Genomic DNA, 18,295 nt, shown 5'->3' on the forward strand with positions numbered 1-18,295 from the left:
CGTTTCAAGGTATTTGTTGTAGCACTACTTTCCGAAACAGAATCAGAAAATTTAACTCATCAGACTTTGTTACTAATAACAGTAATTGCTGTAAACTTTCCAGTGAATAGATAACATTGTAAATAATTTAAACACTTTTTTATCATTTTAGCATTATTAGTACTTAAGGCCCTTGTGTAAATAATTTTAATAATTTTTCATTAGTTTAGCATTTACTTTTTAGTACTTAAGGTAATTCCATCGAAATAGAACTGACAATAGATTTTCTTTCAAACTTTACCTGTTGGCTGCTTATTTAAAGAGACCTTAAATTTTGAATAAAAAATGGGGGTCCCGGTATTCGTTTAGGAGCAGGAGGACCTTCAATAAACCCCATAATTCCTTAAATTATCCGCTTTCAGAGTCGTTTATATTTGAACTATTCACTTTACGCTCATATTTAGCCTACAGGAATTCCTTATGTTCCAGGCATGCAGCGTTCTTGGGGGCACATATAATCTTTTCCGAACACTAGGTATGCTCTCATTTTCAGTGATGAAGTTGATCGCTGCATTCGAAATAAAAAAATCGTTGGGTCCCGGTACTCGTTTCCGAGAAAAAACGATGATTTGTCTCTCGCAAGCCAGGCCGTTTAGCAAAAGCCACCATTTTGTATATGTCGTGTATATGCACGCACTCGCGAGCGCGCGCTAATGACGCGAAAATCGTGCGCAGTAGGGATGTGCAATGCAATTCTCAGGAATCACCTTAAGGCTCTTGTTTAGTGTCCGCAATTAGTCCGTTAGGGCTAAATACATTTGATATTTAAATAAAGGCTCTTATCTTATGTTATCTTATCAGGAGCCATAATCGGGGACGGAGACCGTAAGCGTGCGCCATTTCTAGTATTGGGGTTGTCCCCATGATATGGGACAATAATTCTATTTTTAGAACAAATTGCGCCATCCCGTGCGGCACACGCGCGTACATGCTGCCAGGATTTTTGCGGATGTCGCGCGGGGGAAATGGCGTCCGAAATTCCCGAAATTTTTCATGTTTTTGGCCCACAACTCAATGCGTTTACGTCTGTTGGAATTTTGCTTAAGTATTTTCGTCGTAAGCTGCTCCAGTTTGAGTAAAGTAAGACAGTGTCGAATTTAGGTATGTTCCGCTTTAAACTTATACATATCGCTGACCAAGTTGTGTTCCGACGGATGCTTCTTTTACATGAGCTGTACATTACTCCACCTTAAATTTCACATATGTTGAAGATTAACAGCTTTTCCATTACACAGCAAAAAGCTAGCTGGATATATTTGGATAGAGCAGAGCTTCAGGACTTCATAGTTTCCTAGCTCCTCTTGCCACACGCTTGGGAGGAATTTGCCAGTCTATCGCGACCGAAAAGTAAAACAAAATAATTGCTAGTTTGAGTTTCGCCTGAATTGTAATCAACGCTTGATGTTTCATCAAGGCCCAATAACTTTACATTCGTAGATACCGCTCAGTTTTATTCGTATAAAAATCCAGTAAATTCTCTGTTGTCGATGCGTGTCTTGTACACTCAGTAAACATGACAAATTGTACTTCCGCCGCACTTCTATGTGAAAGCGTACATCGAACTCAAACAAGAACTCTATAATTTTTAAATATGTTTAAGATTGATAAATGTTTGAGAACATATTAAAAGCTAAGCTGAAAATATGTGAATAAAGCAGAAATAATCAGCAAAGTTACGATGACGCTTTCTTTAATCAACTTCGAATAACGATTTCGATTTTGTTGATCGAGTTATCAAAACTCCTTGTCTATTTTCATTTTCTCAGTGTAAAACTTCACTATACTTATGTTAAAGAAACACACATGATGTTAGTAAGCGTTTTTGCGTTCGTGAAATTTGTTGCAGCATCTCAGCACAAAAGATAACGAAAGAAATCTTTGTCAAGATTTGTTGACAATTGAAAACACCGACTCGGACTTGAAAGTGCACCAGCTGCACTTGTACGCGTCAGACTTTCCTTTCAAAAACTTTTGCAAACTAACTAAACAAGCAGAAACAATAAGAAACCATCAAAACAGGTTTCGGTTATGATTAACCATTGTCTGAGAAACTCACAAATTAACTCGATACCAGAGTAGAGAGTTTTCTTGCTATATTCTTAAGTCAGAACAAATGCAAAAACATACGCGTAAGCCTACAACCAGCGCGAGCAGACCTTGTTATTCATTCCCAGCGCGAGATTGAAGTCTTGTTTTCGACCCTGAAAAACCCACCTTTTCCGTTAGCTCAGAGCATAAAACTACATATAAGCGCCCTGGTTCGTATTTCCTGCCTTATTCTCTGCCATCGCTGTGAAAAATACGCCAGATAATCTCGCCAGGTCTCTCAACTCTCACCATTTGATCACGCAACGTGACAACATCCACGCGAGAGCCCCCGACATGTGAGTGGATCCGCGCGGATATATCACGTCAAGATGGCGCAATTTGTTCTAAAAATAGAAAAATTGTCCCATATCATAGGTGCGCGCGAATCCCAAGACTTACGGTCTCCGTCCCCGATTATGGCTCCTGATCTTATCTTATCTAATAACCAGTAAGCCTTAGATTCGATTTTGTACTGACTTAATCCTTAAACAGATGAACTGGAGGCAATTCCTAGAACAGTTGCTGTTTCCTGTGACCGGTGTACATGTCGCAGATGAAGAACAGGTCGTGGTTTATGGAGTGGATTACCTGAAAAACATCACCAGACTTCTCAAAAAAACTCCAAACAAGTAAACCATCATTTTTTCCCGCCTCTTTCAAGAATTACCTCTTACAGGACGTGAATATTCGCGGATATCATTTAAAGTGCCTATGAAGTAAAAAATAATTGCTGCTGATTTGAAAGACTTTTCAAAGTAAAGAAGAATGGCGTTTTACTTTTTGGAATATCTTTTTTCGTTCTAGAGATATTTACGTTTTTGTATTAAAGTGATGACGTCATAGGTAGTTCCACTAAAACAGTTCAACACTCAATCAAGAATATCTCTAGAAATATTAAAGCAGTGTTCTTTAAACTTGGCACCAGAAATGTACATCACAAAAGAAACAAATTGACACCCGTTGCGCCGTCGCCATGACAACAGTTATGCCACTGGTCCTGTTTTAATTAAAACTAACATTACCAGATTTTATCTTAAACAAGATCATCCACTCCCAACAATCTAATGGGGAGAGTTTAGACAATATGGGAATCATGTGTGTTCCGAGCAAGACCCTCTGTCCCTTTTCGAAGGGTTGCAAATTGGCATATTTGGTTTTTCACAGAAAGAGACTGGAGCCAAAAGTGTTGCCATGGCAACAACACAGAAGGTGTCATTCTGTTTGTTTTTTTGTGATGCACATTTGTGGTGCCAAGTTTGAAGAACACTGCTCCAATATTTCTAGAGATATTCTTGATTCAGTGTTTTGCTGTTCAAGTGGAACCACTTATGACGTCATCACTTTCCTCATTTGCATAATCCAAAAACGGAAATATCTCTAGAATGAAAAAAGATATTCCAAAAAGGGAAACGCCATTCTTCTTCACTTTGAAAAATCTTTCAAATAAGCAGCAATTATTTTTTACTTCATAGGCACTTTAACTGTTGTCTCGTTCGAGAACATGATTTAACTCTTGAAATATAAAAGGACTTGCCTGTATTAATGTGATAATGAATAATCGCCCCGTCTCTTCTCGTGCAGCATCTTTTAAAACCCATGTTTCTCCAAATTTCTCAACACCCTAATTAATGGGCAGGGGTATATTGCAGAACACCGAATACCGAATGTCGAATGCAATGTCGAATGCACTGAATGCATTCGGCATTCGACGTTCTGCAAAATACTGCTGCGGGAAGTCCGTGCCCAACTTTTTGCGATAAGTGCGTGGGTTCTTTAACGTCCCTTGTTAACCATGTAACCCTAAAGATGCAGGAGACGGGGTCTACGGTCTCATAGTCCTCATCCGAGAAGACTTGAACGTCTAACCATTTGCAGATGTAATTATACAAAGGCAGCACATTCTCCTCAGGTATTTAAGACCCTGAGTGTTGGTCCGGTCTGGCTGTCGAATCCTCGACCTCCCGTATCGCAGTCTGACGCTCTACCAACTGAGCTAACCGGGCAGCGGTTAGTTATCATGAATAACTAGTACGTGCTAATGAGTAGTTTTACCGGACATAGCAGGGACAACAGTCTCCACAAGAAATTTATTCATGACGCCTGAAGCCCACTTGGGATAGGATCTTTCAAACTTAACAAGGAGCCTGTTTCGAATGAATAGAAGACTAATTTGAAATCTATGTTTTTACAATACCGCCTGATTATACCACCACGTACGCGTTTCTGCGTGACACTGGAAAAACTGCCAATGTAAGGAAGCTTGAAATGAAATGTAGGTATGTTATTGAATTCGTTTGAAAAAACATTCCGACTCCGCATTTTTAGTGAGAATGTCTAAAACACCTCGACCTCATGAGCTCCCAGTTGGCTCCATAGTTCAGTTGGTAGAGCACTGCTCGGTATAGCAGATGTCATGGTTTGGAACTGATTTTTGCTCGGCTTTATCTGCCTAAGTTACGTAACTAACTGCGATCTTTGGTTTGTTTAGATTCCTGAATGCATATACCACGTTGTAGATCATTCAACCTTTTTGTGCGAAAAAGCGGTTAAACGAAATATAATTGACCTAATTGTACCTCTTCCGCCACCAGATTTAAATACCGATTGTTAAATATTCTTTGCTATTGTGAAATGCCAAATAACTTTAGGGCAAAATAAATGTTAAGTTTAGTATCTGCGATTCCGGTGCTTTCTTCTTGATATATAGGTTTATGTGGTTCTGAACTATATCTATGAAGTCACGCTTGTTTGAAAAAAGTGTCTATTTCATGTTTAAACCTGCCTTAGCATGTTTGTAATTGAATGAAATTGGCGTTTTTAAGCCTCATACTAACCACTATTAAGCGGCCACTTCCAGTGGGGGATTTGACTGCATGAAGTTATACCTGAGTCAAACCATACATTTCTAATTGCATTCATCTCGTTTGTATCTTTGTATATATTATTTCATTCAAAAAATAAATATTTAAACTGGAATTTAGCCAGGAGCTTAAGCTTGGACTGCGTTTTATTTAGAACCATTGCCAACTACATAATGTGGAGATTGGTACACTCGACATATCTACGACTGGGAAAAGAATTTGAGGAGATTTTTAAGAACTTTTACATCCAGTTAGATGACTACTGGGTATCAATCCCGCGAGAAGAGCTATGTCTGCAGCTGATGAAAGAAAAATACTTCGACACACCGCTTTCCAGAATATATGTGGATAAACTTTTCAATGGAGACAGTAAGAAAATTGTACGAAGCGCTTTTGTTTCATTGATGTTTGCTATGCTATCCACCGCAGCCCTGACTTACCTTATATGCAGTCGTAAGTCGATTGGCGAGGAAGGGGAACAAATGAAAGACAAAGCAGTATTGTTGATGTATTCAAACGCAAACTCACCTCGCTGCGCAAAATAGAAAAAGGCCTGTGAAGGAGATTATGAACTCTTGCCTGCGAGTAGAACAGTAATCCACTACCTCGTGAAGTAACCTGTTTAGGATGTTTTAATAGTATTTGTTTTGAACTTTATACTGTTTTCTTTGCTATAGAAATATTCTCTCTGTGTCCATTTGCTTCATATTTTCATACTCGCCTTGAGGAAAGAAAATTTGTTTTATCTCAAACTGAAACTATCCTAGGCAAAAGAACTCACAGATGATATCAGGGAGGCGTTTCAACAGAACATACTTGAACTTGACTGGATGGATGACAAGACCAAATCCCACGCCATACGGAAGGTAATTGGAAATGAAAACGCTCTGATTGCCATTAGTTCCGGTTGTGAGCAGGAGGGAGGGGGCGTCTCTAAGCAAAACATTGGTTGAGTCATCACTGCCAGTGTGACGTCACGTTTCGCCTGGATGAAATTCAAAATGGCGCCCAATGGGTAAAGTACAAGAGGTTGATAAAAATGCAGAATTTCGCTCCGATATTCTACCCCATTTGCTTAGGTTCGTTAATATGTGGTTTATATGACATTACGGAATCTTTATTTGGTACTTTTCGTTTGCTAAAATATTCAACAGGTAGATAATTTGATCGAGAACTTTCTGTTTTGAAGCCAATTTGTCGAGCAAAAATGTGAGCTGATTGACCTTTCGAGGACCACTGCATAACGAAGCAGAGCCCTTTTGACACAAGAATAGGAGGTTCGACAGAGGGTATGCTTGGCTTCTTGTATGTGGAATTTCAGTTCTTCAGTGCTCGTGGTTCGTCTCATCAATCCCTTCAAAGTGCAAAGACTGGCTGTGTGGGAAGAACAGCCATGTTTCAGTTAGCCAGATTAGGTAAGTTTTCTGCCTTATTTCACCTTTGTCGTACTACAGTTTACATTTAGGGCAATATCCGTAATTTGGTTAATATTTATGGTTTGATTAGTAATTCGGTTCTATTTTATTTTGTTTTATTTGAGAAAAGAGAAGTTTTGATTTTCTTTTATGCTAGGTCTGCCACAAATATTATACATAGTTGTGTTACATGAAAAACTCAGCCTAGTTCCTGGCCGGCGGCCTAATTGTGACTAGCTTTTCCCAGATTTTAGTTTGGAATTAGATATTTGAAGAATTGGTGAATGCTGTTAATCCAATAGATCCATCAGAATCTATCGATTTGCAAGGTCATGATCAGCCAATAGTCCCCTTTTGTTCATCTAAAAAATTGTGTCCCACTGAAAACAGGTTATTAAAGACACTTCGGTTTTTTTTTTTGCAGCGAATGTCACTGGAAGGAACATATCATCATGCACAAATTCCCTTCCAGAATGCCACAGTGGGCAGCACTTAGGGATTCTGATGAACATTTTCCCCTTGATGGCTAATGCCCCACCGCCCCCCCCCCCCCTGCCCCTGGATGATCAACTGGCATGGAGTTTATAACTCAGCTTAGTTTAGATTTTTTTAAAATTTCTTTATCACCTGTCAAGACATACGTATGAGAGCTACATATTTTTCTCATGTTCAATCATGCTGTCAAATTTACAAGCTCTTTCTTCATTTTTCCACCCCCTTAAGCACTTTTCCACACCTCGTTATTAAACTCCCATTGATTATGACAGCCGAAGACATTTCCTTTAAAGGAACAGAGTCATACAAAGGCTTACCATAGCTTGATTGCCAGTATAAATCAATTGACAAGTTTAATTTGGAATTAATTTGAGATCCCAAATTTACGATAGTTTCACTTAATAAATTGGTGTGAAGTTAAAAAATGTGACTTTTCTGTTACATCAGCAACTAAAATAGATGCCACCAACCTTATTGACTTTAATACCATACTGAAGAAAAAGCTAGGGTGGTGAAATTCAACCATTTTTACACAAGGACAACTAAACATTTAGCTATGAAGACACAAAACAGTGCAAAAGAGGGAAAATTCTCTGGAGCTAACATCAAGGTTTTCAGAGCTGACTGCTATCACACAAACCACAAATAAAACCACTAACAATGGATCAGGCAGGGCATGTATGGCCATATATGGTCAGAATGAGAGCATAGCTACTAAGCACACTGGACGAGAATGAAGCTTATGGACCTCCGGAGTCTGAGGAAGACATGTTGATTCAGTCAATCATTCATTCCTTTATTTGGTAATGCAGGTTTTATGAAAAGTAGCCTTCATTCGGTGTCCGCTCTGTGGATATTATCCATTCCAAGAAGATAGGAACAGATAATGTCCAAGGATAAATATCGAGCATATTTTTAAAGTCAAATGGAAGCTATTGTGTTTATTATACTTCAAATGTTTTTGGCAATGTGCAGAATCTGCTTGAAGATTTGACAATAGGGGACTACCACTCCACTGGAGAATATTTTACAGTTGTAGCTTGAGCATTTAGTGATGCAGTTAGACAAAGACATGCAAGCGACAATATTTGATGGATTAAATGGTACATATAGTCATAATTGAAACTATAGGCTGGTGTGGACCTGTGAAGAGCAGGAGATGATTATAAGAGCAGAATAAATAAAAAAAGCTAATAGGCATAAAACTTTTTTAAGTATAAAAAATTAATAAGAATAGATGTCTGATTGTCTTTACAGCATTTCTGCACTCTAACACTTAGCATTTGCTGTCATTTATTTTGAGTGCTATGCTGCAATATCTATTTAGTGACATTTAGTGGAAGGTTGTTTTTTTTAGTTGGAATATAATGAGAACTTATAGGGATGAAAAGACTACAATGCAGCCTTGAAATTCTTGGAGGCTTAAGAAATAGGAGCCATTACAACATGGCAATTCAAGACAGTTGCAGCATCATTAACCTGTTCCATGCTCTCAGTCTCTTTCTCTACAAAAACCCGCTTGTTGCTCGGCCAATTTTTTCGATTGTGCCCACTGACCAAGAACCTGGAACAGGCTACAGCATCATCCAAGATGTGGCATTGTTCAGGAATAAGCCAAGTTATCAGGTTATGACAAAAGATAAATAAATCATACAGCAAAACTGATTTCACCATAACTGTAATTATTATATTTAAATTCGATATATTTTTACACCAAAATTGTAAGTGGCAAGAAGAAAACCAAAAACAGCTTACTCAGGCTAACTCTAATTTGAACTTTGTTGTAAGTATGAAAAAACACTGAACACCACAACTGCAGTGGACAGCAATAAGTCAACAGTTGCAACGAGACAGGAAAAAAAAGCCAACAAATAAAGCTTCTGTACGATTAAAGCCAACAAATATCACCAAACAGCGGACAAAATTAGAACACAGAAGGCAAACGGAGTTAAAACCCAAAGAATTGAATTCAAAGGCCTGATAACTACCACCAAAAGTTCTCAAAGCATGCAAAAACCGATCACATCGCAGGGAAATTTTGGTGGAAATCAAGAAATAAACAACATCTCAACACTCAAACGGATTGATGAGAGGAACGGCTGATTCAATCGACACAGAGATATACGCAGATTAAACGTATACTATCAACGCATAAAAGCTCCTATTAACAAGACTATTGGTAAGACATTTAAGAGAGAAAACGCGAACGTTTTACGTTGACCTCTCTCATCCCGTTTTCAAGACGGCGGTCCCGCCACTTACCTGTAACAAAATTCAACAAGGATACACGATAACGCGCGTACAAAACTAAAACAAATAATGCACACAGACAAAAAGCAACAATAAACTGTACACACCTATACTTAGCGAACAAAAGCGATATTAGGCCTGTTTTTTGGTCTTTCTTAACCTCTGTTGTCTTTCTTCAATGGCGTAATCTGAACAAGCTACTCGAAGCGCTCACTCGTTGCTATGTGACGTCACACTGGTAGCAATGAGTCGGTCACGAATCAATACCGAAACACAATAGAGTCACCCCCTCCCTCCTGGTTGTGAGTATACATGACCAAAACGCACGTCACGGTGTGCAGTTCATAGTTGCAAGGGTTGAAAAGAAAAATTAAAAAGTTAGTTTCAATAGCTCAAGTGATTTGTTTTTTCTTATGTCTTCCGTGATTTTGCAGGTCGAACTGATGGTTGAGAACATTGGTTTCCCAAATTACATTGTAGATGACAAACTGATAGACGAAGAATACAAGAATGTAAGTTAAAATGCCCTGTTTTCCCAGACCCAAGAAAGAAGTGCAAAAATGTGCTCCAAAGCACCTAAACCGTAAGTGGCAGTTCAGTCTATTCGTCGATTTAGTTTAGGCTTCATGATACCTGGACATGGAAGTCGCCATTGACTGTGGTCTGACACTGACTTATTGATATGGTTATGTGTAATGATTTAGGCTCCTGTTGAAACATCAGGTTTGTTTGTAGGCTTTCTTTGCCACTGCTCTTAAAATTGCGTGCTTGGAGGTCGCATTCTTTCTTTGAAATTGCGTTTTTGTAAAATTTCTATAATAAGACCTTCGGTTTCTATAATGGCTCATGCAGGGTGGAGTATTTTTTTTCGATAGGTAAACATGACGAATTAACAGTGTTTCTCTGATATAAAATTCAGAAATTGTGTGAAATTGTGACTCATAAGAATATATGTGGCCAAGATAACTGAGGAGACCTTTGAACTTATCAGAATACAGGCGAGTGATTTAGAGGGGCTGATACCGATAAGACGTAACCTAATTATGCCTTCTGAGAAGCTTTCTTCATGTACATATGTCATTACATAGGTTGTTTGCCACCAATCAACGTACTTTGAGAATGAGTTGTCATTGGATGAAGCCATAACTGAAAGAGAGCTTGCAGTCTTAAACAACCTCGTCGATGAAACAAAGTAAGAATGAGGACCTATTTTCAAATGGCTCGTAGCCACCGCGCTTAGATTAAGACAAGAAGATCTGTTAGATCTTATAACCGCGCTTTTAAAATTTAACTGTTTGCTTAGCACTACCGTCGGAACGCAGTGCACATTCCAAAGCAGTTATTGATGATTCTTTTCTTACTGTAGACATCACATCACTTGATCAACACAAACTGTATTATTGCACCATCAGTGGTAGCCATTGACAAATCTCCGATGACCTAATGGTCTTAATCTTTGTAGAACTTTCTTCGGGATATGTATGGGCATGAGCGATATGAATGACACGATAATAACACTATTAACAACAGCTTTCTTTCTTAAAAGTCATGATTAAATTTAATTGGTGTTTTCCACGAGTAAAGGGCTAGCAAAGTAGTCACACAAGTCATATAATTTAATAATAAAACTCTATCCCGACCGATGTATCGATTTTGGTCACTCCAGTGACCACAGATTGAAAACGTGACAGAAAATTGGCGTTACTTTCGATGATCTCATCATTAGCCAATTATAGGCCATCTTTCAGCTCTTTTCGTCATATCCCCCTCACGGGAGAATTTTGTCAAGTTAGCTAATTTAGTATGCAAGCCACCGTAATGGCGGTCACCGTCGACGAAATGTTTATTTGCTCATAATTGGGGTAAAAGCTTTCGGAGATGGAAATCAGGACATTTGTAAGGATACAGAAAGTAATTTGGGGCCGGTTTCTGGCTTCTAAGGCTGAATTTATCCAGAAGTAAGCTGTATTTTCGTTTTCATGGCGAAAGCCGTGCGATGAAATGTTATCGGCTTGTTCTACTGTCTTGTTCTGTTTTTCTCTCGGTCTTTCTTGCAGCCCGCCGAGGCCAGTCTTTCGTCTAAATGAGTTGAAAAAAGTTCGAAAAAGATGTTCCCATTCAAGTTTAAGCTCTCAGGCGATAATTCGGGAGATTTTTGGCCGAAACGTTCGGCTTTGTTATGTTCGTGTTTTTCGGTTGCTATGGGTGACCGTTGCTTCCTTTGTTAGGTCAAGTCTGGGGAGTGAGGTCACAAAAAAATTCGAATTAATTCTGGTTTTGTTCGATTTCGCTGAAATTTTAACACGATAAGGCTGGATTGTTAACGAATAGATTTGCCGCCTGCCGATGTGTGGTAGCTATTAACGCTGAAGTGTTATATCGCTTCGAAGTCAGGGTTTTGAAGAGATTTTTTTGCGACGTGTGGGTTCGGCGTGATTTTGTAATCGGAGGTTTTTGTTGACCCCGAAGGAAAAAATATCCGGAAAAGGTCATTTCATCGACGATTCAAAGGAATATAAATATGTATATGTTCCGAGCTAAATTTCTGGTGAAAAAATATAATTTTTGACGAACGCTGGGTTTTTAATTTTTTCCCGCGAAAGTCAGTATCGGAGATGAGATTTATTAATGCTTCAACAGCTTTTGGCGAGTAAACATCACAGGTCGCGTGACTCAAAATTTGGCCGAGTGGAAGCTTGGGTCTGGTCGCAGACAAAACTGCGAAAAAAAAAACCACGGGTAAACCATGAACCGCGCTCGGCCCATGGCCGCGCGGTTAAAAAACCACGGGTAAACCATGAACCGCGCTCGACCCATGGCCGCGCGGTTAAAAAAAAAACCGCGGGTAAACTATGAACCGCGCTCGGCCCATGGCCGCGCGGTTAAAAAAAAAACCACGGGTAAACCATGAACCGCGCTCGGCCCATGGCCGCGCGGTTAAAAAAACCACGGGTAAAACATGAACCGCGCTCGGCCCATGGCCGCGCGGTTAATAATTACCAATACTTCGATGAGCCCGCGTTTGATAGGAGGTGATCAATAACAAACGAGGCGCGTAGCGCGAGGTTTGTTACAGTCATCTCGTATCCGGGCCGATTGGAATAACTGTTCTGTGAAACGCGCTTTGTTTTCTTTATTAGTTAAACGAAGAATGTTGGGAAGGCGTGCGAGACAATGTTCTTCGCGTGATCAACTCCGAAGTTGCCAACATTCTGAAAAATTGGGACAAATGACAAAATTAAAGTTAACTGGAAGATCCGAAGTATTCGAAGTAGTGGTGTTGATAAAAGTTATACGCCTCGTGAAATTCAAATATAGCAGGAGTTTACTTGTTTACGTGGCTATCATCATCAAGACTGCAACTACGTTTGTAAGAACCGATAGAGTCACTGAAGTATAATTGAACAAGACCCAAATGTAAGGTAACAAACTTTGAAAATAAAAATGAGCGATAGAAATTTTACACAACGTTTCGATGTCGTCATGACATCATTATCAAGTGACAAAAAAATAACGGTTCAACAGTGTTATATATGCGGTGAGAGGTGTGATTGTTCATTAACATATTTGTTTAAACAAATAGTTTCGCGCGGATGGAATCCGATTGCGTGTTCAGGCTAGGTTTCTTCTTTCTAATAAACAGCATTTCGTAAATCAAACAATCCAGTTTTCCGTTGCATTTCTTTAGGACGGAAAAATTATTGGCAAGGTCGTCGATGTTATAAAGGCCGTGATCGTTCTTTAAATGCTTTCCGATTGCGAAGAACCTGTGTTCATCAATACGTTGGTGCAAATGCCGGCTGGTATACCCGACATACTCTGCATCGCACAGATGCATCGCACCGGCCTACTACTCCATCACCAAAGCCATGGGGACAAAAGGTACAAGAAATCGCTCATTAAAACCATGTTAAACCGTGCTTTTCGCCTGTCATCCACATGGGAGTCTTTCGTGACTGAATGTGATCGCCTGAAGCTGATGTTTACGAACCTCAAGTACCCTGAAAGCCTAATTAACTCCATCATTTCTCACTTTGTCACCTCAATGATGACCAAAGATCCTCTCGTGCCACCTCAACTACCCGTCAACGAAGATACTGTTCACCGAGTGGTATTCCCATTTAAAGATCAAACGTCGGCCGATGCAGTGAAAAAACAACTATCTGACCTGAGCAAGAAAATCGATCACACTTTTCAACCAGTATTCAAGAGTCGCAAAATCTGTGAAGATCTCAAGATGCGTGAACCAAAACCACCTCTAATTAATCAACAATGCGTAGTGTACAATTACCAATGTGATCTGTGCGATGCAGAGTATGTCGGGTATACCAGCCAGCATTTGCACCAACGTATCGATGAACACAGGTTCTCCGCAATCGGAAAGCATTTAAAGAACGATCACGGCCTTTATAACATCGACGACCTTGCCAATAATTTTTCCGTCCTAAAGAAATGCAACGGAAAACTGGATTGTTTGATTTACGAAATGCTGTTTATTAGAAAGAAGAAACCTAGCCTGAACACGCAATCGGATTCCATCCGCGCGAAACTATTTGTTTAAACAAATATGTTAATGAACAATCACACCTCTCACCGCATCTATAACACTGTTGAACCGTTATTTTCTTGTCACTTGATAATGATGCCATGACGACATCGAAACGTTGTGTAAAATTTCTATTGCTCATTTTTATTTTGAAATGTTTATCGAAATTTAATCTCATTCGAATAACAAACTTTGCTGGAGGAAGAAAAAACGCTTTCACAAACATGCAGTATCTGAAGGTTGTAGTGTTGCTTTTTACTTAGATCTTCCCGTGACGTTTTTCGTTGGACAGTATTGCCACCCTTTTTATGGCTTTTTGAAGTTGCCAGGATGGCATCGCCTATTATATTATCTCCGATATTTTCGCGGCGCAAAACCTACCAAATCTACTGAAGTTGAGTTTTGTTAGGAGACGTTGGTGCCTTAATGGAGGGCGCAATTTTCCAGGAGTCCAGTTTGAGTTGAGCCTGGTTGAGGTTTTTGTTTTCGGTTCTTGGCATGGGAAGACACCGTTTTGTCTCAGCATGATCACTTCTCTCTCTACCCAAGAGTACAAACCGGGGTGCGTACTCCCAGAAAAATTGGGTGGGGATGTGCGGCCCACTTCTCAAAACCCTTACCCTATTTATGACCAAAATCTGCAATTTTCCCTACCCTATGAATGACCTGACCAGAAATTCAATGCCCTCGTTATGACCTGATCCTTTAATCAATACCCTGTTTCAGACCTGCCTTATAATTAGTTACCTAGTTCAGACCGATGTTAAAGGCATTGTGAAGGGCTTTTGTTGACGGTTTTATCGATAATAATGAAAAAGTAGCGTCTTCGCAAAAACATATTCAATTCAAGACTAGAGTGCAAAAACCATACCCTATTTATGACCAGAGTGGCTGAAAAACCGTACCCTTTTGGGCCGCACATATCTATATCGCCCGTATGAGGGATTACGATAAGGTCATCGATAAGTTTTCGACGAATAGTTAGGTACTGGTATTGGTGGGTAACTTGCATTCTGGTATGGTTTCCTTCAGATCCTAACGAACATGTCTGCTCCATACGATAAAAGAACGATTTCCCACATTACGTCATTACATTCCTAGTGAAAAATTCCCTAAATATAGAAGAAAACAACGAAAAACGGTTACAGCTATAGAATAAATAGAATGAATTCGGGAGTGGCCACCAGACCTAAATTTTCGACACAAATCAAAGTCAAAGGGAAACAAACTTACAGTACGGAAACAAAGGCTTTTGTTCAGATTGTTATACCATCGTGGTTCATCTTAGGTGACATAGGTCTTGCTGTCAGCATGAGTTTCTGTGAGGAGTCACGTTTGTGGGCAATCTTGATCGCAGGGTCTTTGTGGCTAGCTTGTGTAAGCTTACTGCAAACCGGGCATTTTATCAACAACACAGCTGGATCAACACCAGTACTTCCGTGAGCGTGGTGCGTTAATAATGGAAAATGCCTTGCAGCTCTTTTCTCCAATTTTTTCTTTCTGCTTAAGCTGCCTTGATGCATTTCTTTAGCGTTTTCACACATCTCTCTACCTCTCCACTGGACTTCGGCCAAAGCGGAGTAACCTTGGAATGTCAAAACCCAAGCACACGAGCGAACTTAGTAAATTCTTCTCCGTTGAATGGTGGACCGTTATCTGACTTTACTAAATGGGAGTTCCCAACGTAACAAATGCTGATCTTCCTTTGGTATGACAGCTCTGGCCGACGGAGATGACACTGGTTCCACAAACGGGAATAATGAGTAGTCGTCAATGACTAGGAGCAAGGTCTCACCATCTACGTGTGCAGAGTCAACCTCCCTTCATCGAAAGGGTTGTTGGTAGCCATTTGAAGTGGTTCTCTGGTGTACATTGGGGTAACAACTTGATACGGTAAACATGCAGTCCTTTATCTTCGTTTCCACTATCTTGTCCATGCATGGAAACCACACCTTCTTTCGCAGGAGAGCTTTTATCTTTATTATACCCAGATGGCCTTTATGGGCAATGTCAAGTACGAGGAGGCGATCTGATTTCAACAAGATGATGCAAGTTGACTGCTCTTTCACTTGCTCATAACGGTAAACGTGACAGTTTAGATAGCAATACTCAGGAAGACCTTTCTGACAGCAGCCAGATTTAACCGCAGACATAACATCTTAAAGCGTTGGATCCTTTGAGGTAGCAGACTCTATCTCAGACAGTGTAACTGCTTTTGGTATACCATTTCTTGCAACAAAGGAAATGTGTTTCTCGGACCCCACTTCATACTTGTGGGATTCTGGTTCTCCAGCTGGGTGTCTTGAAGCATAGTCGACTGGATTTGAAGAACTTGTTGCAATATTGCTGTCGCTCCATGAGCCAGCGTTCTATCCTGGCGGACGGTTCGGAAGACGGGTTGTTGAACATAGCCACAAGGGGCTTGTATTCGGTGATGACGTTGAACCCCTTGCCATATATAAACAGGCGAAAGCGCTTGATTGTCCAGTAAATCGACAAAGCTTCACGATCTATTTGCGGATCAGTTTGCGTTGTAGGTAGAATTCGCTGAAAGCTACGAAGGTGTTGAGGTCAATGAAGAATCTGAAGGCATTGAAAATACTATTGATTGGTAGATTTTTTGGTCGGTTCAGCTTTTCAAACTCGAAGATTTTCGTCTCCGACTACTAGTCAGGGAGCATATGTAATCCCGTGGGATTTTTATGGTGAAAGCAAACCACCTACCCAGATGTTTTAAGGGGACCCTAAGGAACACAAAAACTGTTGTCGGCAATTTTGTAACCTGCACCGGCGGCTGCTATGGGGGGTCTATTTTTAGACCCATATGGCTCAACATGGAATCGAGGCTCGAACATAAAATGGCGTGTAAATACAATTAACTACAATAAATTTCCACAAAATTACCAGGAATCTTTAATATAGTCTATCTAATACACATTCATAGACTTAAGTAGTAAATACTGATCACGTGATCAACACTGCACGAAAGCGAGGCTGGTCGTTTGTTGTCTTCAAATAAGCATTAAAAGCATATTTCTTTTTCTCGAGTTGTTGAGAAAAATGACTACAACAAGTGAACTACACGATATTTTTTGTTCACGTGAATTAAACTACATTTGAATAGGTTTTGTTCACGTAAGACGACATGAAAGTGAGGCTGAGCTCCTCGGCACTTGTTAGGCCTGTTCTAAGCGTCGAGCCAACGTCGTGCTGAACCAAATTCCTTTCCGAAAATTAGGGCTTTCGGTGCGAAGAAGAAATACAACTAGATGAAAACAGAACTAACCAAATTGGCGTTTAGAACCACTGCCGTGCTAGCGTCGCGCTATCATAAAACCAAATGGAATTAGGTTCGGCACGACGTTGGCTCGACGTTTAGACCAGGCCTTATATCAGCTATTCGATATGTTAGCGATAATTAAGGTTCCTCCGAGGGCGTAATGTTAACCATAACAGGTTTACAGGTATATATAATTATTACTACCCAGAACCTAGTCAGGCTTTTGGCGATAATAACTGCTTTAAAAATAACACAACTGAGCCCATAATGCATTGCAGTCTACAGAACATAGATGTCAGGTAAGAATCATTCATCATCCTCGTCTTCCTTGTTGTCATCGTCCTGCTCATCCGATGTTTCATCATCACAGCTATCATTCTCAATCATATCGACATTGTCACACGCTTCCCCTGTCTCGTCATTGCTGCAGCTGCATAGATCTGTGCAAGTGAGACCCGCCCTTCGACAGCTGCACCTGTTGTTTCTGCATTTGTCCTTCCCACAGCCACACTTGACAAGATAAAGAACAGCGTCGGGTGCCGGCTGCAGTTTCGTCATCACCGGCATCCATTTGTCTGAAATATAAAAGAATAAGGCAATGCATTAAATTCATCTCGATCTGCAGTGTCGAACTTGAGAGTCTATTACTATATCAACTGTTAATTTATAATAACCTTTGTCCTTTTTCCATCCATAGTTCTCTGGTGATGGAAGGTCTGGATTAGGGACTTTGTCATTGGCCCAGATCATGGCTTGGTAATGCGCTCGCTTAATGGCCTCTCGGAGAGCAGCTTGTGTAGGCGGTAGTCGTTCTGACTCGGCCTGTTTTCTTCGAAAGAGGAGCCACCTTAGATCTTTCAGGCTGGATATCTTAGTCTTGGGCAGGTAAAGTTGGCACACTAGCTTCTCTATTGCATAGAACATGCCCACTGTGGGAACGACGGTAGAGCCGAGATCTGCAAGTGCAGTGACACATTCTTCATCAGCTTCAAGAAACGCTTTCCAGCATTCCAGCTTTCCTTTAAATGCAAAGTTTCCAGTGACATCAGCTCCACTCCAGGCATGAAAGCCAGGTAGTGCTGCCGTTCTAGCTGCTCCTAAAGCGCGGACAATTGGACAAAGCTGGATAGTTCGGTGGCGCTGTCCTCTTCCAGTGACGAATGAAGTGTCCGCACATAGCTCCGGGTAACGTCTAAGGGCCAGTACAAACACGTCAGTGTCCGGTGAAAAGATCTTGATACTCGTAGCTCCTGATGTGGTGGCATCTACTGCATGTAGCAGTATTTTGGTATCTGCCTCCTCTTGGTCGCTATCGAGGTAC

General features: G+C 40.4%; 2 protein-coding genes across 6 annotated transcripts in view; one reads left to right on the plus strand and one right to left on the minus strand.

Annotated features, from left to right (window-relative positions):
* Nucleotides 1-18,295, plus strand: part of LOC145482671 (endothelin-converting enzyme 1-like) — a 434,574-nt gene that overhangs the window by 31,742 nt on the left and 384,537 nt on the right. For all 5 annotated transcript variants that reach the window (XR_014048794.1, XM_081461302.1, XM_081461304.1 and 2 more), the window contains exons 8-12: nucleotides 2,620-2,756; nucleotides 5,143-5,368; nucleotides 5,756-5,854; nucleotides 9,583-9,660; nucleotides 10,237-10,340. Coding sequence is in view for 4 of the 5 variants with exons in the window: in XM_081461302.1 (XP_081317428.1) it covers nucleotides 2,620-2,756; nucleotides 5,143-5,368; nucleotides 5,756-5,854; nucleotides 9,583-9,660; nucleotides 10,237-10,340 (644 nt within the window). In the remaining variant the exon portion in view is untranslated. The remainder of the gene's footprint in view (nucleotides 1-2,619; nucleotides 2,757-5,142; nucleotides 5,369-5,755; nucleotides 5,855-9,582; nucleotides 9,661-10,236; nucleotides 10,341-18,295) is intronic.
* Nucleotides 16,813-18,295, minus strand: part of LOC145481678 (uncharacterized) — a 1,817-nt gene continuing 334 nt past the window's right edge. Inside the window, exons 2-3 of the mRNA XM_081460199.1 lie at nucleotides 17,649-18,295; nucleotides 16,813-17,549 (exon numbers count right to left, since the gene is read on the minus strand). The exon at nucleotides 17,649-18,295 is cut by the window's right edge and continues 152 nt beyond it. Of these exons, the coding sequence (XP_081316325.1) occupies nucleotides 17,281-17,549; nucleotides 17,649-18,295 (916 nt within the window). The 3' untranslated portion in view covers nucleotides 16,813-17,280. The remainder of the gene's footprint in view (nucleotides 17,550-17,648) is intronic.

The sequence above is a fragment of the Orbicella franksi genome, chromosome 3 (genome assembly GCF_964199315.1).
Source record: "Orbicella franksi chromosome 3, jaOrbFran1.1, whole genome shotgun sequence".
Taxonomy (NCBI): Eukaryota; Metazoa; Cnidaria; class Anthozoa; order Scleractinia; family Merulinidae; genus Orbicella; species Orbicella franksi.